At 40.5% G+C, this 22749-nt stretch overlaps 3 protein-coding genes and 1 long non-coding RNA gene across 5 annotated transcripts in view; 2 read left to right on the plus strand and 2 right to left on the minus strand.

Annotated features, from left to right (window-relative positions):
* LOC139546870 (zinc finger protein ZFP2-like) overlaps positions 1-22749 on the minus strand; it is a 116315-nt gene that overhangs the window by 31196 nt on the left and 62370 nt on the right. The window lies entirely within an intron of this gene.
* LOC139547049 (zinc finger protein 180-like) overlaps positions 1-22749 on the minus strand; it is a 74627-nt gene that overhangs the window by 8696 nt on the left and 43182 nt on the right. Inside the window, exon 1 of one of the 2 annotated variants that reach the window (XM_071356112.1) lies at positions 965-1555. The exons of the other annotated variant lie outside the window; for it this stretch is intronic. Within the exon in view, the coding sequence (XP_071212213.1) occupies positions 965-1340 (376 nt within the window). The 5' untranslated portion in view covers positions 1341-1555. Of the gene's footprint in view, positions 1-964; positions 1556-22749 lie in introns of those variants that run through there. 2 annotated transcript variants of the gene reach the window in all.
* Positions 6037-22749, plus strand: part of LOC139546711 (zinc finger protein ZFP2-like) — a 112739-nt gene continuing 96026 nt past the window's right edge. Inside the window, exon 1 of the mRNA XM_071355446.1 lies at positions 6037-6582. Coding sequence (XP_071211547.1) covers positions 6303-6582 — 280 coding nt within the window. The 5' untranslated portion in view covers positions 6037-6302. The remainder of the gene's footprint in view (positions 6583-22749) is intronic.
* LOC139547649 (uncharacterized) lies at positions 18574-20478 on the plus strand. Its single transcript, XR_011669572.1, has 3 exons — positions 18574-19558; positions 19674-19745; positions 20415-20478. It is a non-coding gene; the product is annotated as an uncharacterized lncRNA (long non-coding RNA).

Below are 22749 nucleotides of genomic sequence, written 5' to 3' on the forward strand. Positions count from 1 at the left end.
TAAATATTAAAAAAAAATAGCTTTTGAATTTCGCGCCCTGCACTTGAGCTGGATGTTGTCATAAGTGTACCGGTGTCGGGCTGCAGCCCAAACAGGTTAAACTATCATTATGACATCATGGATGAATTCTAGAATATACTATATATCCTAGAAACCTGGTTAAACTATCACTATGACATCATGGAGGAATTCTAGAATATAATATATAGCCTAGAAACCTGGTTAAACTATCATTATGACATCATGCATGGCCAGTCCTTGTATTCATAGTGTAGTGAATTCGTGGGGTAGCCCTGAGCTGAACTCAAACCTGGGTCCAGCGACTGTCAAGCCAACACCTTATAACTGTTACACCAAGATGTCTGAACTTCTTGACGAGGTCGCTAGGTTTTGAGTTAGGGTTGCTACAATAGCTTTCTCTATGAATTTGAGAGTGGTTACATTTCTCCAGCCCCATCCCTCAGCTGTTTACCAAACCAAGTCTCTTGGCAGCCATTTTGTTGCTGTTTAAATACTAGGTTGTCCCTTTAAAAAAGCCACACATCAATCAACCAACCTGCAGTTGAAACAATAACAAGGCTCTCATTCCACAACTGTTTTGGTAATAAGATGATGATGGGCCTGGAGACATTTAACTACTCTCAAATTCATAGACAGACCTATGGATGAAAGGACTGACCATCCATGATATCAACATTATAGTTAACCATGTTGAGGCTATACAGTGTTGATTTACATTGTTTCTAAACATTGGAGTAAAAAAAACTTATTTTGGGTTCTGATGGGGTACAACAGTTGAACTAAGCTCATGAGGCATGTGTTATATTCTTCAAAAATCAATGGCTATAAATAAATAATTCTAAAGTCAAAATATGGATGTAGCAATTGCCGATTTCCCCTTTAACACCAAAAATCAGTTCAACAACTGCAGAGTTTGTACCTCTGTTTTTAAGACAGTACTTACCAGTGGTAATCACGGCCCGGTTTCTCAAAACCATCTTATGGCTAAGTTCATCTTTAGAACCACTGGATGCCTTAAATTGCGTTTGGGAAATCGGGTCCAGATATCCAGTTTCCTCCTCCTCTTCTTCCGATGAGACCGTATTCTCCCCCTCCTCCGCTTTAACTTCAAAAACTGAATCCTCCTCCTCTTTCACTCTGAACGCCTCTTCTTTCACTGAAACGTCTTTCTCTTCTTCTTTCCCTGTAACAGCCTCACTCTCTACTTGTTTTTGTATTGTAACATCCTTCTCTTCCTCCTCCTCTTTGATGAGAGCTTCTTTCTCCGTCCAACAGACCGTCTCTTCTTCAGCAGGAAGAGAGTAATTTAGTGAACTCATGGTCAGAGATGTTAGCTAGCTAGGCTAATGCTAACTTAACCAGCCCGCCAGCTGAATAATAACAACAACACCGTAAATATGAAATGGAATAGGATAACTAACTAGACGACAGACGAGGGTTTAAAACATAGTGGCTAATATACACTAAATCGTCTAAAGAGCTTTATGGGTTCGTCTATTTTGGCTAGCAAGCTACCGAGGTGGCGGACTAACTGTTGCTGCTGCTGAAAGAAGTGTTCCGTCCACTAGATTATACGTCACACTATCAGCATTGCCTTAAAATCGCACACCGCCATCTGCTGACTGGAGTGGGTAACGCTCAGTCTGAACCTCTGACTGCGATGGAGATGTGCGACTTTAATTAAGACAATGACGCTAGTGTGACGTAAAATATATATTATAATGTTCAGACAAAAAGTTAGTGTAGGAAGCATGAGTTTTTACTCACCAGTGTAACAATACAGTGTGGTTAAAGACTTAGTAACTTAGTTGTGTTCACGATCTGGTTCCCTATACGCACAACCAGTTTTGTTTTTGAATTATCACATATGTATTAATTTATTTCGGGATTCTGGGTAATCCACAGCAGATTTATGGAGAATTGCTGTGGGTGAGTTCAAAATTGAATAGTCCCGGGATAGAAATATATAAAGTTGACATTACATCATAAAATCCACCTTTTAAATCATACATTAGCAATTTATGTTTTAGTAACTACTGTTGTTGGTTTGGCGTCAAATAAGCCTCTCTTTATATGTTATTTGCCAAATCTAAGTTTTCCATGTGGGTTTTATGCTTAAGTTCCCTCTTTCAAATTGTTATCTAACTGGAAAATGCATCTTCTTTAGGAGTGCTATGTTTACCCTGTCGACTACTGATCATTCATCCACACTGTGTGTCTCATCAATGCAGGTCATTTATGACAAATGTATAAAGTATATGTTTTATAAACTCATGAACTTCAGACAGTTTATTAGCCCGGTTTGTTAGTTTAGGTGTATTATACTTCTTTACCACCAGAGGGGGACATTGAGTCATTTTCCAGGTTAATTTGATATATTTTGATACTAAAATGGATGACAGTTTATTCTGATGTAGTGAATATGAGACACATGGAAACATGTGGGGCAGATTAATGGAGAATTGCTGTGGGAGTGCTATTTATATCCCGTCACTACTGATCATTCATCCAGACTGTGTGTGTCCCATCATTGCATCTTTGGAAATAAATGAACTATCCATCCATTGCTCCTTCCTGTGTTGACTCACTGACTTGAGAGACCAGGAAGGTCACACTAGCTCGATAGGTTGATATCTAGCTCAAGCTTCACCTCATGCTTTTCATGAACTGTGTGGTTGTGTTATCTAGTGGGAACCCGTTAGCACGGTGGGCTCTGGTGCCTTCTTGCCGTGGGCTCAAAATGACAGAGGAAATCAACCTGCTTGCTCCTTTTTGTTTTGTCAACTTTTCGACGGGGATGTTATGTTTGATACCGGAGGTATGAGGCCTTGAAAGCAGTAAACTTCAAAGCAGTGTGCTGATGCCTGTATCACTTTATCAGCAGCACATCATCAATGACGTCTGAAGATTAATTTAATCGAACAACCACCTGATTGGTTTGGTATTGGGCTGGTTCGACACTGCAGGCGACTGCCAACTGACTGCTCTACAAATCACCTTACATCATAAATAACTACTCGTTACTATTGAAGCAGTGTCACTTTATCAGCATTGATCAATGACTTCTGAAGGTTAATTTTCTCCCATCATTCTGTTTGTCTCTGATCTTTTGATCTGCAAACACATTTAGGTTTTGTTAGTTTGGTTCTAAATGGTCTCGGTGCTGGTTGGCTACGCTGGTTAGGCTAATAGCTAGTTGGCTAAATAGCTAACGTTAGCTGGTTAGCTACGCTGGTTAGGCTAATAGCTAGTTGGCTAAATAGCTAACGTTAGCTGGTTGGCTACGCTGGTTAGGCTAATAGCTAGTTGGCTAAATAGCTCATGTTAGCTGGTTGGCTACGCTGGTTAGGCTAATAGCTAGTTGGCTAAATAGCTAACGTTAGCTGGCAGGCTAAGATAACTGCATATAGCTAATGTTAGCTTGCTGGCATAGATAACTGCATATAGCTAATATTAGCTGGCTGGCTAAGATAACTGCATAAAGCTAACGTTAGCTGGCTGGCTAAGATAACTGCATATGGCTAACGTTAGCTGGCTAAGATAACTGCATATAGCTAATGTTAGCTGGCTGGCTAAGATAACTGCATATGGCTAACGTTAGCTGGCTAAGATAACTGCATATAGCTAATGTTAGCTGGCTGGCGCAGATAACTGCAAAAAGCTAATGTTAGCTGGCTGGCTAAGATAACTGCATATAGCTAACATTAGCTGGCTGGCTAAGATAACTACATGTAGCTAACGTTAGCTGGCTGGCTAAGATAACTGCATATAGCTTATGTTAGCTGGCTGGCTAAGATAACTGCATAAAGCTAACGTTAGCTGGCTGGCTAAGATAACTGCATATGGCTAACGTTAGCTGGCTAAGATAACTGCATATAGCTAATGTTAGCTGGCTGGCTAAGATAACTGCATATGGCTAACGTTAGCTGGCTAAGATAACTGCATATAGCTAACGTTAGCTGGCTGGCTAAGATAACTGCATATAGCTTATGTTAGCTGGCTGGCTAAGATAACTGCATATAGCTTATGTTAGCTGGCTGGCTAAGATAACTGCATATAGCTTATGTTAGCTGGCTGGCTAAGATAACTGCATATGGCTAATGTTAGCTGGCTGGCTAAGATAACTGCATATAGCTAATGTTAGCTGGCTGGCTAAGATAACTGCATATAGCTAACATTCTTTTATATTTGGTTAGATGGAATTGTGTATTTACAGATCTGTGGTTTACTTAAATCAGTCAAGTCATGAGTGCAAATTATTGGTTTAATTTAAAGTTATACATTTTAAGTTATTTCTGTTGTAGTATACATCATAGGGAATAGGCTGGTCCTCCATACTACATTAACATCATAGGGAATAGAGTTTGAAAACAGCGGGTCTTTATATTATTATAAAATTAAATCATTATATCATCAGGAGTCAGATGTGAAGGAGGAGGTTGATCATCAGGAGTCAGATGTGAAGGAGGAGGTTGATCATCAGTGAACCTCTAGGATTGCGGCTGGGCTGGCGTTTCCACTTCCAGCTTGGTCATATATTTTGGTACATTGAATGTTGATACTGTGAAACTATGTTATATATTTGTACCTTCTGTTTCATGAAGTGATATTACTAAGTACTGCCCCTATATATACAATGCATTCGGAAAGCATTCAGACCCCTTCACCTTTTCCACATTTTGTTACGTTACAGCCTTATTCTAAAATTGATTCAATATTTTTTTCCCTCATCAATCTACACAATACCCAATAATGACATCACAATACCCCATAAGACATCAAATTTCCCCATAATGACATCACAATACCCCATAATGACAAAGCAAAAACAGGTAAATAAATGAAATAATTTGATTTCCTTTAAAAAAACAAGGACATTTCAAAGTGACCCCAAACTTTTGAATGGTAGTGTACATCTACATGATGTATTGTTACACCATGTAGGAGCAGTATAGACCTAGTCTGTTCATTATATACATCTACATGATGTATTGTTGCACCATGTAGGAGCAGTATAGACCTAGTCTGTTCATTATATACATCTACATGATGTAATGTTACACCATGTAGGAGCAGTATAGACTTAGTCTGTTAATTACATACATCTACATGATGTATTGTTACACCATGTAGGAGCAGTATAGACCTAGTCTGTTCATTATATACATCTACATGATGTATTGTTACACCATGTAGGAGCAGTATAGACCTAGTCTGTTCATTATATACATCTACATGATGTATTGTTACACCATGTAGGAGCAGTATAGACCTAGTCTGTTCATTATATACATCTATATGATGTAATGTTACACCATGTAGGAGCAGTATAGACCTAGTCTGTTCATTATATACATCTACATGATGTATTGGTACACCATGTAGGAGCAGTATAGACCTAGTCTGTTCATTATATACATCTACATGATGTATTGTTACACCGTGTAGGAGCAGTATAGACCTAGTCTGTTCATTATATACATCTACATGATGTATTGTTACACCATGTAGGAGCAGTATAGACCTAGTCTGTTCATTATATACATCTACATGTATTGTTACACCATGTAGGAGCAGTATAGACCTAGTCTGTTCATTATATACATCTACATGATGTAATGTTACACCATGTAGGAGCAGTATGGACCTAGTCTGTTCATTATATACACTACATGATGTATTGTTACACCATGTAGGAGCAGTATAGACCAAGTCTGTTCATTATATACATCTACATAATGTATTGTTACACCATGTAGGAGCAGTATGGACCTACAGTAGCTAGCTGCTAATTTAGATGTAGAATAACTTAATGAAACTGCCTTAAATATGCTGTGGTAAAAAAATAATATTCGCACTAATCAATCAACACATTCCTGTCTATGTATGTCTCAATATAATAGTATTATTTAATTAAATCCATTTAAAATGATCTTTATCTGAAAATAAAATATGATCCTCAACTGCGTTTCCCCTCCAGTCAGCAGACGGCGATGTGCGTCTTTCAGGCGACGCTGCCAGCGTGACGTATAATCTAGTGGACGGTTCTTCATAAACAGCTGGTCAACCACCTCGGTAGCTTGCTAGCCAACATAGCCGAAAGATTCAAGCTATTTATACTCTTTCTGTGTATATTACCTGCTGTGTTTTAGACACACTTTTGTCGTATCTAATATCATTGAATATTACGTTATTTTGTATTAGTCAGCTATAGTAGCTTGCTGGTTAAATTAGCACTAGCCTAGTCGCTAATGATAGCTAGCTAGCTAACATCCCTGAACATGAGCTCCCTAAACTACTCCCCTCTCGTTAAAGAAGAAGGGGTCTGCTGGACGGAGAAAGAAGCTCTGAGGCTGAACATTGTCGTGAAAGAGGAGAAGGAAGAAGAGGATGTCACAGTAAAAATAGAAGTAGAGGGTGAGGCTGTTACAGTGAAAGAAGAAGAGAAAGACGTTTCAGTGAAAGAAGAAGAGGATGCAGTTTTTGGAGTGAAGAAGGAAGGGGAGATTACTGTCACATTGAAAGATGAAGAGGAGGAGATAGGAGATCTGAGTAACACCAGTAAGTACCGTCTTAAATTTGTTTTTAACTTTGGATATTCGGAGTTGGCTCGTCAATACCTCTTCAACGGAGGGCCCAGGATGATGACTGATATGTCTAGAATCAGACGACGTAGAGAACAAGCTACCCCTTGTTTTCTCCGTTCCGTTTCCAAAAAGTGACTTAACATATATATTTGAGAAGGGTCTTTCTGCTGACCGCAGACTGGGGGGCACGGCATGTAGTGATGTTTTACTACACACCGTGTCCCCCAATAGTGCCATGCGAGAGTTGGGTTGGCTACAACAAAGATTATGGATATACTGACAAGATGTCTCTCTCTGCCCTCACAAGGGGAGTAGTTGCCCACAAAGCGGCACTGCGGGTTGTCTAGCTCCCGCCTATCCTTTCTTTGGATTGGTGGATTCATCTTATTATTGTAATCTATTGTTTATATTCTATGAGGGTTGTTGTCGTCAACCGCCTGTATTCAATGAAGAGAGATGCTAAGCTACTAGCATGAATATGCACCGCCTGTATTCAATTGAGAGAGATGCTAAGCTACTAACATGAATATGCATAGCGATCTGGAGACAACTCCTAAAGTGTTTTTATCAAAGTTGTCGGTATGTCACGTGTCCACATAACAACTTAAGCATTACGAAACTTCTGTTGGATCAAGCAAACCTCACGTAGCAAATAAGCCATTCATTTTGTTGTTGACCAAATTCGACACTTTCCACATTGGGTTGATAATTGTTTCCACGTGGATACAACATACTGTAACCAACTGGCATGACCTAGAGAGTTACAACCTACTGTAGCCTACTGGCATGACCTAGAGAGTTACAACCTACTGTAACCTACTGGCATGACCTAGAGTTACAACCTACTGTAACCTACTGGCATGAACTAGAGAGATACAACCTACTGTAGCCTACTGGCATGACCAAGAGAGATACAACCTACTTTAACCTACTGGTATGACCTAGAGAGATACAACCTACTGTAGCCTACTGGCATGACCTAGAGAGTTACAACCTACTGTAACCTACTGGCATGACCTAGAGAGATACAACCTACTGTAACCTACTGGCATGACCTAGAGAGTTACAACCTACTGTAACCTACTGGCATGACCTAGAGAGATACAACCTACTGTAACCTACTGGCATGACCTAGAGAGATACAACCTACTGTAACCTACTGGCATGACCTAGAGATATACAACCTACTGTAGCCTACTGGCATGACCTAGAGAGATACAACCTACTGTAGCCTACTGGCATGACCTAGAGCGTTACAACCTACTGTAACCTACTGGCTTGACCTAGAGAGCTAAAGTTGTAAAATTCCTGGAATTTAAATGATTTTTTTCCAGTAATAATGATCATTTGTATCTTCCTATCCACATATGGGATCCCTCTCCTTTGTCGTCCTCTCTACACCAATAACAGACAACTACTGTGGGACTCCCAATCACGGCCGGATGTGATACAGCCTGGATTCGAACCAAGACTGTAGTGACACCTCTTGCGCTGAGATGCAGTGGCTTAGACCACTGCATCCGTGTGTGTGTTAACTATTAGAATGCTGTACTAGAATACTTAAAAGGCCTCTAAAATTTAAAATATCGGTTATCGGTATCGTTTTTTGGGGCAAGGAAAATATTAGATATCGCTATTAGCCAAAAATGTAATATCGGTGCATCCCTTTATTCTAAAATGTATCACAATACCCCACAATGACATCACAATACCCCATAATGACATCACAATACCCCATAATGCCAAAGCAAAAACAGGTTTAGGTTTTTTGCAAATGTATTGAAACTATTCCCCAGGATAACTAGTCTCAGAGTAATGTAAGATCCCAGGATAACTAGTCTCAGAGTAATGTAAGATCCCAGGATAACTAGTCTCAGAGTAATGTAAGATCCCAGGATAACTAGTCTCAGAGTAATGTAAGATGCTTGGAAAAAGAAGCTGAAAAGAATAACAGAACGGCACCATTAGAACTAAAATGTGTAGCCTGGATGTCAGACCCCCAACCCTCCAAACTGTAAATAAATAATCAAATGTGTCTCCTTGGCAACATTAGAACCTCGGTACGTTTACTGTGTACTGGGTCGAGACAAAGGAATGCTGTAAACAAATAATCCAAAATATTTTTGTCAATGAGACAGTATATAAACAAAGGAATGACCGAACCCCCTTTGGTGACTGAATGCTTGTAAGGAAAACTAGATGATCAAAACATTAAATCACATCAAATAAGCCTGAGTGGTTTCACCTCCTCCCAGCCTATACTATACATAGTTATACAGGATACTACAGTTATAACTATAGATAGTTATACAGGATACTACAGTTATACAGGATACTTCAGTTATAACTATACATAGTTATACAGGATACTACAGTTATACAGGATACTACAGTTATAACTATACATAGTTATACAGGATACTACAGTTATACAGGATACTACAGTTATAACTATACATAGTTATACAGGATACTACAGTTATACAGGATACTAGAGTTATACAGGATACTACAGTTATAACTATACATAGTTATACAGGATACTACAGTTATACAGGATACTACAGTTATAACTATACATAGTTATTCCGAAGGTGGGCTACTTACTATCCACTGTTTGCAAGCCACCGTTGCTGATCTATTTTATTTATTTATTTCACCTTTATTTAACCAGGTAGGCAAGTTGAGAACAAGTTCTCATTTACAACTGCGACCTGGCCAAGATAAAGCAAAGCAGTTCGACACATACAACACACAGTTACACATGGAGTGTAACAAACATACAGTCAATAATACAGTAGAAAAATAAGTCTATATACAATGTGAGCAAGTGAGGTGAGATAAGGGAGGTGAAGGCAAAAAAAAGGCCATGGTGGCGAAGTAAATACAATATAGGAAGTAAAACACTGGAATGGTAGATTTGCAGTGGAAGAATGTGCAAAGTAGAAATAGAAATAAAGGGGTGCAAAGGAGCAAAATAAATAAATATAGTAAGGGAAGAGGTAGTTGTTTGGGCTTAATTATAGATGGGCTATGTACAGGTGCAGTAATCTGTGAGCTGCTCTGACAGCTGGTGCTTAAAGCTAGTGAGGGAGATAAGTGTTTCCAGTTTCAGAGATTTTTGTAGTTCGTTCCAGTCATTGGCAGCAGAGAACTGGAAGGAGAGGCGGCCAAAGGAGGAATTGGTTTTGGGGGTGACCAGAGAGATATACCTGCTGGTGGTATCCAATCCACCTACCAATGCCATTCAACTCTCCTTCCGTGACCTCCAACTGCTCTTAAACGCAAGTAAAACTAAATGCATGCTATTCAACCGATCACTGCCTGCACCTGCTCGCCCGTCCATTATCACTACTCTGGACGGCTCTGACTTAGAATACGTGGACAACTACAAATACCCAGGTGTCTGGTTAGACTGTAAATTCTCCTTCCAGACTCACATTAAGCATCTCCCATCCAAAATTAAATCTAGAATCGGCTTCCTATTTTGTAACAAAGCATCCTTCACTTTTGCTGCCAAACATACCCTCGTAAAACTGACCATCCTACCATCCTCGACTTTGGTGATGTCACCTATAAAATAGCCTCCAACACTCTAGTCAGTAAACTGGATGCAGTCTATCACAGTGCCATCCGTTTTGTCACCAAAGCCCCATATACCACTGCTCTCGTCGGCTGGCCCTCGCTACATATTCGTCGCCAAACCAACTGGCTCCAGGTCATCTATAAGTCTTTGCTAGGCCGCCTTCACTCAGCTCACTGGTCACCATAGCAACACCCACCCATAGGACGCGCTCCAGGAAGTATATCTCACTGGTCATCCACAAAGCCAACACCTACTTTGGCCGCCTTTCCTTCCAGTTCTCTGCTGCCAATGACTGGATTGAATTGCAAAAATTGCTGAAGTTGGAGACTTATATCTCCCTCACTAACTTTTAAGCATTAACTATCTGAGCAGCTTACCGATCGCTGCAGCTGTACACAGCTGTAAGTAGCCCATCCAATGCCTACCTCATCCCCATGTTTTTATTAACTTTTTTTGCTCACACCAGTATTTCTACTTGCACAACATCATCTGCACATCTATCACTCCAGTGTTAATCCTAAATTGTAATTACTTTGCTACTACGGCCTATTTATTGCCTTTATTGCCTCTGTACTCCATTTGCACACACTGTATTGTTCATGACGTCCTCCAGTGATTTTTAACTTAACACTGTATATAGATTTTTCTATTGTGTTATTGACTGTACGTTTGTTTATCCCACATGTTATTATTTGTAACTGTTGTTTTTGTCGCACTGCTTTGCGACAAATAAAATCTTGGCCAGGTCGCACTTGTAAAATAGAACTTGTTCTCGACTGGCCTATCTGGTTAAATAAAGTTGAAAAAGAAAAAATGTAGAAATTGTTCATGACGTCCTCCAGTGATTTTTTTACTTTTCCTGTTGAAAAGTAATATAAATACAGTAAAGTATAAACACACTAAAGAGAAACAAATAAATGTTTTGAGCAAAATAGTGTTTTTTTAGACAACTGCAAACTAGAAGGAGTGATGTCATAGTTGTAACGGCTTTCTTCCTGGGGTGAAGGAGAGAACCAAAATGTTCAACATGATTTAATAAAGAAGAGACAATAACGTGAACACTATACAAAATAACAAATGTGAAAACCGAGACAGTCCTATCTAGTGCAGAACACAAAGACAGAAGACAACCACCCACAATCCCCAACACAAAACAAGCCACCTATATATGATTCTCAATCAGGGACAACGATTGACAGCTGCCTCTGATTGAGAACCATATCAGGCTGAACACAGAAACAGAAACAGACAAACTAGACACACAACATAGAATGCCCACCCAGCTCACGTCCTGACCAACTCTAAAACAAGCAACACACATAAGAACTATGGTCAGGACGCGTTCCAGACAGATATACTACATCCATAACTAGTGGTTTCCTCATTACCAGATATACTACATCCATAACTAGTGGTTTCCTCATTAGCAGATATACTACATCCATAACTAGTGGTTTCCTCATTACCAGATATACTACATCCATAACTAGTGGTTTCCTCATTAGCAGATATACTACATCCATAACTAGTGGGTTCCTCATTACCAGATATACTACATCCATAACTAGTGGTTTCCTCATTAGCAGGGAGGTGTTTCTGCAATCAAATTGTGTGTGCATCGCCCTCGTGCTGCAATTTTAGCAAACACAAAGGGGCCTTTTTTGGAGATCAAAGGTCGTCTGCCACACGGCTTAGGTTTGACTGTCTTAAGACAATTGTAAAATAATTTAACAGACCTCTGGGCATCACCTTTTACCTCAAATAAACAGTGGATTTCTGCTGTTGTGGCCCTTTAATCAAATCAAGTTTATTTTATATAGCCCTTCGTACATCAGCTAATATCTCGAAGTGCTGTACAGAAACCCAGCCTAAAACCCCAAACAGCAAGCAATGCAGGTGTAGAAGCACGGTGGCTAGGAAAAACTCCCTAGAAAGGCCAAAACCGAGGAAGAAACCTAGAGAGGAACCAGGCTATGAGGGGTGGCCAGTCCTCTTCTGGCTGTGCCGAGATTATAACAGAACATGGCCAAGATGTTCAAAATGTTCATAAATAACAAGCATGGTCAAATAATAATCAGGAATAAATGTCAGTTGGCTTTTCATAGCCGATCATTAAGAGTTGAAAACAGCAGGTCTGGGAAAGGTAGAGGTTCCATAACCGCAGGCAGAACAGTTGAAACTGGAAGAGCAGCAAGGCCAGGTGGACTGGTGCAAGGAGTCATCATGCCCGGTAGTCCTGACGCATGGTCCTAGGGCTCAGGTCCTCCGAGAGAGAGAAAGAAAGAGAGAAGGAGAGAATTAGAGAGAGCATACTTAAATTCACACAGGACACTGGATAAGACAGGAGAAGTACTCCAGATATAACCAACTGACCCTAGCCACCCGACACATAAACTACTACAGCATAAATACTGGAGCCTGAGACAGGAGGGGTCAGGAGACAGTGTGGCCCCATCCGATGATACCCCCGGACAGGGCCAAACAGGAAGGATATAACCCCACCCACTTTGCCAAAGCACAGCCCCCGCACCACTAGAGGGATATCTTCAACCACCAACTTACAATCCTGAGACAAGGCCGAGTATAGCCCACAAAGATCTCCACCACAGCACAAACCAAGGGGGGGGCGCCAACCTAGACAGGAAGATCACGTCAGTAACTCGACCCACTCAAGTGACGCACCCCTCCTAGGGACGGTATGAAAGAGCACCATTAAGCCAGTGACTCAGCCCCTGTAATAGGGTTAGAGGCAGAGAATCCCAGTGGAGAGAGGGGAACCGGCCAGGCAGAGACAGCAAGGGCGGTTCGTTGCTCCAGAGCCTTTCCGTTAACCGTCTGACTTTGTTGTTCACACAGGAGAGAGATGTGACTATCGTGGAATCTCTGGGGAGCCTCAACAGCCTCATGATGCTGACAAGGCAGAGAAGAGTCTCTCCAGATCAGAACTCCTCAAGAAACACCAGCAGAGACCCTCAGGGAAGAAATCTCACTGCTGCTCTGACTGTGGGAAATGTTGCAAATCTTCATCAGAACTTAAAATACACCAGAGAACACACACAGGAGAGAAACCTTATATCTATGATCAATGTGGGAAAAGTTTTACTACATCTAGCCATCTGACTGCACACCAGAGAACACACACAGGAGAGAAAACACACACAGGAGAGAAACCACACACAGGAGAGAAACCATATAGCTGTGATCAATGTGGGAAGAGTTTTGCTAAATCTAGCCATCTGACTACACACCGGAGAACACACACAGGAGAGAAACCTTATAGCTGTGATCAATGTGGGAAGAGTTTTTATACTCCTAGCTATCTAACTATACACCAGAGAACACACACAGGAGAGAAACCTCATAGCTGTGATCAATGTGGGAAGAGTTTTACTTGGCCAAAAAGCCTGAATATACACAAGCGGACACACACAGGGGAAGAGATACTCTGATAAAAGATCTCTGATTAAACATAAAATACATGAAGGAGTTGTTTCATTTCATCAATGAAATAATGTCACAATGTAGAATGTTTAAACATTTGCCCTATTTGTTCTATTGATTTAAATGAGTTGTGTTACACTTCCCACGTTGGTGACCCACTTGAATCAAAATGCAGCGATCTGTTTTCTACAAGTTGTCCTCTAACCAGGGATGTACACATTACTCCCAGATTGTGTGGTTTTTGAGCTGTTAGTTTTAACAGGACGTGCAACCTCATCTCCCTTCTGTCACACAATTGATTTCAACATGATATCGTTGAGTGATGACAAATAAGTGTTGCGTTCCTTTGTTTTGCAACCCCTAAATTTAAATGCATCACTCCAAAATGTAGCTGACTGTCTTCTGCAGGTTGTCCTCTAACCAGTGAGGTAAAAGATATCTCCCATTTCCATGTGTTTTTTTAGTTGTGTTAGTTTCAACAGCACGTACAACCTGATTTCCCCCCTAATCGATATCAGTGATTTATTGCTACTTGTCAAAACAACAGCGTTTCTGGTGCTTGTGTCCATGGTGAGTTTTCGGATTCTATAAAGAGAATTTTGAGAGAAAAAAATAATACTATTGTGTATTATTATTTAGAAATATTTTTTTTCCTGTCTTCAATTGTTGCCAGCCAGTAGACACCATGTTTATATTGAAGGTGAAGCAATGTAGTTGATTATAATGTGAAATGGAAGTTGTTTTCTGTTGGTGGTGAGCAAACTTGTACAACAAAAATATAGGATATATTTGTTGTCTTAAGGGGGAAGGTTTTACAGGCTTTGGTTTTTCCATTTATGTTTTGAGGTTGGACTTTAGCACGTCTAGCTCGTTAGCACATAGGACGCACTGATTGGTGTCACCTCGTTAGTCAATATGTGTTACACCTGTGCTGGCTTGTCCATCTCGTTAGTCAGTATGTGTTACACCTGTGCTGGTCCAGGTTCTATTTAAGAGTGTCTGGCCCAGTGCTCCAGTTGTCTTAATAGATGTGGAGAGTCAACACCTTTTTTTGGTTTACTTCCTGTCTTTAAGTTGTGTGAGTTTTTCTTTTGTTTGCCTCTTCTTGGGCAGATTTAGTGGGTCTCATGGTGGGTGTCTTTTAGGTCCCAGTTGTTGTTACTAGTCAATTTTCAGTGGACACCCCCATAGTGTCTTTGAGAACCCCTCCTAAAAAACAAGCTTATATTTTGGGTTGGATATTGCATCCGATTAATATTTTAATCAATGGTATTTCCTTAGAATGCTCATTGGTCTTTCAGTTGTTAGTCTTCTGTTTGTTGTGGACTAAATATGTTTATTTTCATTGTTTTTTCCTGTAAAGCCATTGTGTTGCATTCATGCCTGAAATGTGCTGTATAAATAAAGCTTGATTTGATTTCAACAACAAAATGTTATTTTTATTTCACCTTTATTTAACCAGGTGACCATGATGTCATAATGATAGTTTAACCAGGTAGGCCATGATGTCATAATGATAGTTTAACCAGGTGACCATGATGTCACAATGATAGTTTAACCAGGTGGCCATGATGTCATAATGATAGTTTAACCAGGTAGGCCAGTTGAGAACAAGTTCTCATTTACAACTGCGACCTGGCCAAGATAAAGCAAAGCAGTGTGACACAAACACAGAGTTACACATAAACAAACGTACAGTCAGTAACACAAAATATATATATACAGTGTGTGTAAATGGAGTACGGAGGTAAGGCAATAAATAGACCTTAGTGGCGAAATAACTACAATTTAGCAATTAAATGGATCAAACAGATCAATCCCACATTTCCAGCCTGCTGAAGGCGTGGTGGAGTGGTAAACACCACCCCCGGCTCCTACCAGGGGCTTGAGGTGGTCTCCCACAGCTCTGCTGGTGGAGTGGTAAACACCACCCCCGGTTCTACCAGGGGCTTGAGGTGGTCTCCCACAGCTCTGCTGGTGGAGTGGTAAACACCACCCCCGGCTCTACCAGGGGCTTGAGGTGGTCTCCCACAGCTCTGCTTATGTCATGTTCTGTGGCCTTGCTATTCCATTCGATATGGAGCATCTATGGCCTCAGTTACACCTGGCACCTAAATGTGACTTCTGTCATCTGATCACTCCAAGCTGCATTAGGTTCAGATCTACCAGGATGGGCCTTTGACAAAGTCAGGCCACCAAATATGCATCAGCAATGTAAAGAGATGGGGTGAATTAGTAGGGAAAAGTACATTTTGCACATGACCTTCATAATATCAAAGAACAAATGTTTGTGCCTGGGGGGAAATAAACTTTCATACAGCCAAAAGGGGTGAGAAATTACACCAATATCAGTGGACAATTTGCACTAATGTAAATAAACATGGATTATGGAACATGTTCTCGTTTGCTGATGTGATGAACCGCTAAGGGAAACACAAATATTTGCCATTTAAACCACGTGTGACCTCTCACCTCTCTGGCTGTAGAAGTGTTCTTCCTAACCAGTCCCTCAACAGCTCTCTGACTGAGCTCCACCCTCACTGGGTCTTCAGAGGAGAGGAAGGCTGAGGAGGGATGGAAGGATGAATGGATCAGTCAGTCAATAAAGTGTAGAGCTGCTGTCTATGCTGTCTGACAAAATCACTATTTTAGTCGTTCATTAAAGTAAATAAGGCTTTATGACTGCTGAATACCAACTATCAAACACTTAGATCATGTATTTTCAGGTAGAGATACATCCTTGGGACGTCCCTAGCCCGTTGAAGTTGACTTTTAAAAGGGTTAGGGGTTAAGGTTAGGGTTTAGGGTAGGGATGTCCCAAGGATCCCTGATAGCATTGACCATCATGCATTCTTCTGTCTCTTTTATATAGCAGGTGTAAAATAAACAGACAAGACAAGTAGACACGCAGTGCATTATGGTCATTGTAGTTTAAAAAATAGCATCTAATTATGCCAATCTGTTTGTGGGGTTGTTAGAGAAGAACGTGATTGTCAGCCCTAACAATCCATTCTAGCAGCTCATCAGGCTCTGTAAAAGTCTTCATTGATGACGTGTTCCTTCTATTCCAGGGGACAGCAGAGGAACTTCATCGATTCCACTCCTTCATCAATACAAGCAGTGAACATCTGAAATTCACCCTCACCTTTGATGCGCATGAAACAAGTTATCTGGACATTTTGATTAAGAGGGAGGGGGTTGGTTTTAGCACAGACCTATACAGGAAGCAGACGGACAGGAATTCCCTGTTACGCAGAGACAGCTTCCACCCTACACCCCTAAAAAAACAATTGTAATACTTGAGTATTACGAAAACATTTAAAATGTAGATTTGTAATTTTAATTTTGTAAATTTAAAACAAAAAACCTAACTGTTTGTCCTTGTAGGTAACCAGATCGTGACTACAACTAAGTTACTAAGTCTTTAACCACACTGTGTTGTTACACTGGTGAGTAAAAACTCATGCTTCCTACACTTTAACCTGTTGTCTGAAAATAAAATGTAAATTTTCGTCAACTGCGTCCAGTCAGCAGATGGACTAGATGCCGCTTAGGCCGCCCGTTGTGACTCCGTCAAGAATTCAGCAGAGCAAGTTTGTATGAAGGTCTGGTTATTAAATGGGTACATAGTTCAATAGTAATATCCTCTAAAACGCTCTGGGGACAAACTTTGCTGCCCTGTTTCCAGTTGTCCACATGGCTGGGAGAACCTATTCAAGTAAGTAAATAGATTTTGAAAATGTAAAAACAACGATGTATTATTAGCTAACTAGCTACAGTGCAGGCTAACTCAAATGACCTGCTAAATGAGCTATCTAGACAACTTCACATTCTGTATAGATAGATAGCTAGCTATCTAGCCAACTTCACATTCTGTATAGATAGATAGCTAGCTATCTAGCCAACTTCACATTCTGTATAGATAGATAGCTAGCTATCTAGCCAACTTCACAATCTGTATAGATAGATAGCCAGCTAAGTGAATTAAATATCACCAGCTACTTAACTTCATATTAGCTAGCTATCTATTTATCACTGTAAAAAACAAACTCCAAACGCATTTGTAGGTAGCTAGCTAACAGCCATGGAGGGTGAAAGGATAGCAGCCCCAACTGTCAGTGAGAGAGGAGGCTATTCTGGATAGGGCAGGTACTTTTGTGTAGTTCCTGACCCTAGAAGTGAGGACGGAGATAATAGTAACATAATATTCAGTGTGGTGTAATTTGACTATAATGAAGTCTGTTTCTTGTGAGGTTTTCTGTCCTCAGATAAAGAGCGCTATGAAAGCCAGTCTACATATGAAGAGGTCCCAATGAAGAGCAGTGGTTCTCAGTCCTGGGGACTCAAAGAGGCACATTGTTGTTTTTGCCTCAGCACTGCACAGCTGATTCAAATGGTCAACTAATCATCAAGCTTCAAGTGGTATTTATGTATTCATTTGTGATGCCGTCCTTGATATGACCCTGTTATTGTCACATGCTACACATGTACATATGTGTGCCCACCATGCATCTATCAATCCAATGTTATCATGATTTGTTATCAGGGATATTATACTTTAGTAATCCACAATGACCTGGTGATGTAACAGTCTAATAATTACATTGTCTTCCATATTCCTACAGATACCTTGTAACTGGAGATTCCTTCCAAACGATTGCCTACTGTTGCCGTGTAGGGCACTGCAAGGTTGGGTGACCAGGGTCATCTGGGATTGCCTCCTGGAGGAATTCAGGTGTGTGAAAGCTACCTGTGTCCTGCGTAACTTCATGAGGATGGACACGAGGACCAGGAGGGGATCTGCAGCTCGCCGCCGTGTCCCAGAGGAGGAGTCTGCTGCTCTGCAGGATGTTTCAAGGATGGGGTCCAACAACGCAGCAAGAGAGGCAATCCGTGTTCGGGAGATCTTCACCTCCTACTTCTTCAAAGAGGGTGCTGTTCCCTGGCAACACCATAGACTACACTATGCACAACCAAAGGCTCTTTTAAGAGGGTGCTGTTCCCTAGCAACACCATAGACTACACTATGCACAACCAAAGGCTCTTTTAAGAAGGTGCTGTTGCCTGGCAACACCATAGACTACACTATGCACAACCAAAGGCTCTTTTAAGAGGGTGCTGTTCCCTGGCAACACCATAGACTACACTATGCACAACCAAAGGCTCTTTTAAGAGGGTGCTGTTCCCTGGCAACACCATAGACTACACTATGCTCAACCAAAGGCTCTTTTAAGAGGGTACTGTTCCCTGGCAACACCATAGACTACACTATGCACAACCAAAGGCTCTTTTAAGAGGGTGCTGTTCCCTAGCAACACCATAGACTACACTATGCACAACCAAAGGCTCTTTTAAGAGGGTGCTGTTCCCTGGCAACACCATAGACTACACTATGCACAACCAAAGGCTCTTTTAAGAGGGTGCTGTTCCCTAGCAACACCATAGACTACACTATGCACAACCAACGGCTCTTTTAAGAGCCATTCACATTGCAATAGGAGTATTCTTCCATTTACTTAGCTATGTCAACTGCAGTTATTCAATTTACAGTTTCTCTCCCTTTGATTTCTACTTCTCAGGTGAGGGTGCTGTTTAGGTAAGGGTGTGATGTCTGTGCAAAAATAAAACAGGCTGATTTAAATCACTCATATTGAAAAAATGTAGAACAATTAGACACCCTATAACCCACACCTACACACTCATGTATCAATCTGATTGATGGATTGTGTTGTGCAGTAAGCAGGCTCAGGTGTATAACTGTGGCTCCTTCCACCTTCAAAGAATAGGCAAGAGGGCCAACCATGGAGAATAGTAAGACACTTCATTATTTCTATAACTACGCTATATTGTTTGTCCTTGTGTGTCCGTTCATGTTTTTCAGCATAAAGTACTCTGCAGCCACTTAGTGTGGTGTGGACACCAGGTGAGGCCACACACAGATTCCTGTTGAACACTGTGGCTTTAACTACCTTATTTTCTCAATAACAGTCTCTCTCCTTCACTTCATCCCTCTCTCCCCTTCTCCCTAAATCCTCTAGGTTATATCAGCTGTGTCGGTGAACCCCTCCTGCATCTGAACTGGCTACATAGAGGGCACAGCATGATCAGAGGTGAGAGGTCACTTGGTCAGGTCAACAGGAAGTATTATTAAAGAGATGCTTTACATTGAAATACAGATAGATGCAGTAGTCCCAGAGTTAATGATCCCAGGTCAGTTTATATTATACAGGAAATATTATTAAAGAGATGCTTTACATTGAAATACAGAGAGATGCAGTAGTCCCAGAGTTAATGATCCCAGGTCAGTTTATATTATACAGGAAATATTATTAAAGATATGCTTTTCATTGAAATACAGACAGAGATGCAGTAGTCCCAGAGTTAATGATCCCAGGTCAGTTTATTTTATACAGGAAGTATTATTAAAGAGATGCTTTACATTGAAATACAGATAGATGCAGTAGTCCCAGAGTTAATGATCCCAGGTCAGTTTATATTATACAGGAAGTATTATTAAAGAGATGCTTTACATTGAAATACAGACAGAGATGCAGTAGTCCCAGAGTTAATGATCCCAGGTCAGTTTATATTATACAGGAAGTATTATTAAAGAGATGCTTTACATTGAAATACAGATAGAGATGCAGTAGTCCCAGAGTTAATGATCCCAGGTCAGTTTTGCATTTCACCTCCTGATTGATGACTAACAATGTTAGAATAAAAAATTAAAACACAAGGCTTAAACATGCTCTCTCTCTCCATCTGTCTCTCGTCTGCAGATATGTTTTGATGTGAGAGGATGCCAACCCCTAGTCCCATCATCGCCACCTCACCCTATTTTAAAACTTCTTGCCACTAGGGGGGTGCCATTTCGACATAGCACAATTTCGTGCCCATTTCAAACGGCCTCGTACTCAATTCTTGCTCGTACAATATGCATATTATTAATAATATTGGATAGAAAACACTCTCTAGTTTCTAAAACCGTTTGAATTATGTCTGTGGGTGAACAAGAACTCTTTCTGCAGCGAAATCCATGACAGGAACTGCGAAGGTCTGAAAACTAAGATCTGTTTTGAGATCAGTTTAAAGCCCTGTATGTGTCGTATGGGTCGACTGCACCCGCCTTCCCTGGATGTCAGTAACCAATGAGAAGTGGAATGGGGTCTCTACGTCATTCTCAGAGTTTATAAATGGCCAAGGAGAGAGAGGACCTCTCTTTTCGTCTTTCACCTTTACGCAAAGCAGGACCTCAGGATAGCATTTTGAAACGCTCAGTTAACAACCTTAAATATATCCGTCTGTAATTTAATTCGTTATAGGTGTTAGAAACATCATAACGAAGTTATTTTAAACCGAGGTATATCAGTTTATGCGAGTATATTGCTATTTTCGGAATTTCCTTAGTATTGAGTTTGAAGATTTGGGCATGCTGTGGCCTCATAGCTACTTGTTAGCTGCTATTTCCGAAGTTGAACACGACGTTTTACAACCAAGCAACAATTCTTTTGGACAAAGGACCACTTCGCCAAGATTCTGATGGAAGCTCGTCCAAAAGTAAGAGCTATTTATGATGTTATTCCGTATTTATGTGGAAAAATGTAAACGTATTTGTCCGCCATTATTGCGGCACTAGTCTGACTGTAACGCACACTGTATGTGGGTGACCCAGAACTCTTTCTACAGCGAAATCCATGACAGGTACTGCGAAGGTCTGAGAGCGAAGCTCTGGTCTCAGATCAGTTTTAAAGGTCTGTGTGTGGAACGACATGAACTGCACCCGCCTTCCCCTGGATGTCAGTAACCAATGAGAAGTGGAATGGGCTTGCTACGTAGCTCTCAGAGGTTATAAAAGGCCAAGGAGTGAGGGTAGCCTTCTTTTCGACGCTGACCATTACGCAGAGAGGGACCTCAGGATGCCATTTTCAAACGCTCAGTTATCAACGTTAGATGTATCTGTCTGTAATTTAATTCGATATAGGTGTTAGAAACATCATAACGAAGCTATTTTAAACCGAGTTATATCAGATTATGCGAGTATATTGCTATTTTTCGGAATTTCCTCAGTATTGCGTCTTGAGGATTTGGACACGTTGGGGCAAAATAGCTATTGTTAGCAATTGTTAGCTGCTAAATCCGAAGTTGAAGACGACGTTTTACAACCAAGCAACGATTCTTTTGGACAAAGGACCACTTGGCCAAGATTCTGATGGAAGCTCGTCGAAAAGTAAGAGCTATTTATGATGTTATTCCGTTTTTATGTGGAAAAATGTAAACTCAATAATGGCGAATAGTGATGCCATTATTGCAGCACTAGTCTGGCTGTAACGCACACTGTATGTCTAGTAACGTTAGTTTAAAAAATCTAACTCAGCGGTTGCATTAATAACGAATGCATCTTTCATTTCATGTCCAACCTGTATTTTTTTTGTCAAGTTTATGAATAGTTTTCGATAAAAATAGTTGTATTATCATGATGCTGCCGGGCAGATTGCTTGAGTAGTTGGACAGTATTTCCATTGTGTAAGCACGATTTGTGCCGTGAAATATGCACATTTTCGATCAAACTCTATATGGATTGTGTAATATGATGTTACAGGAGTGTCATCGGAAGAATTCTGAGAAGGTTAGTGAAAAAATTTATATATTTTGGCGATGATAAAGATATCGCTCTCTTTGGCTTGAATTCATGCTGGGGTAACGTTTGCACATGTGGTATGCTAACTTATGATTTATTTATTGTGTTTTCGCTGTAAAACGCTTAGAAAATCTGAAATATTGTCTGAAATCACAAGATCTGTGTCTTTCCATTGCTATGCTTTGTCTATTTTTATGAACTGTTTTATGATGAGTAAATTGGTCTGTTATGTTATTAATGTTTTATGATTAGTAATTAAATATGTTATCAGACTGTCATCTGATGAGTTTTTTTCTTGGTTAGTGGCTATCAATATCTTTATTTGGCCGAATTGGTGATAGCTAGTGGTGGAGAGAAAAAATGGTGGACAAAGAAAAAAGGTGTATTTTGCTAGCGTGGTTAGCTAATAGATTTACATATTGTGTCTTCCCTGTAAAACATTTTAAAAAACAGAAATGATGGGTTTATTCACAAGA

This window comes from Salvelinus alpinus, chromosome 2 (assembly GCF_045679555.1).
Source record: "Salvelinus alpinus chromosome 2, SLU_Salpinus.1, whole genome shotgun sequence".
In the NCBI taxonomy this organism is placed as follows: domain Eukaryota; kingdom Metazoa; phylum Chordata; class Actinopteri; order Salmoniformes; family Salmonidae; genus Salvelinus; species Salvelinus alpinus.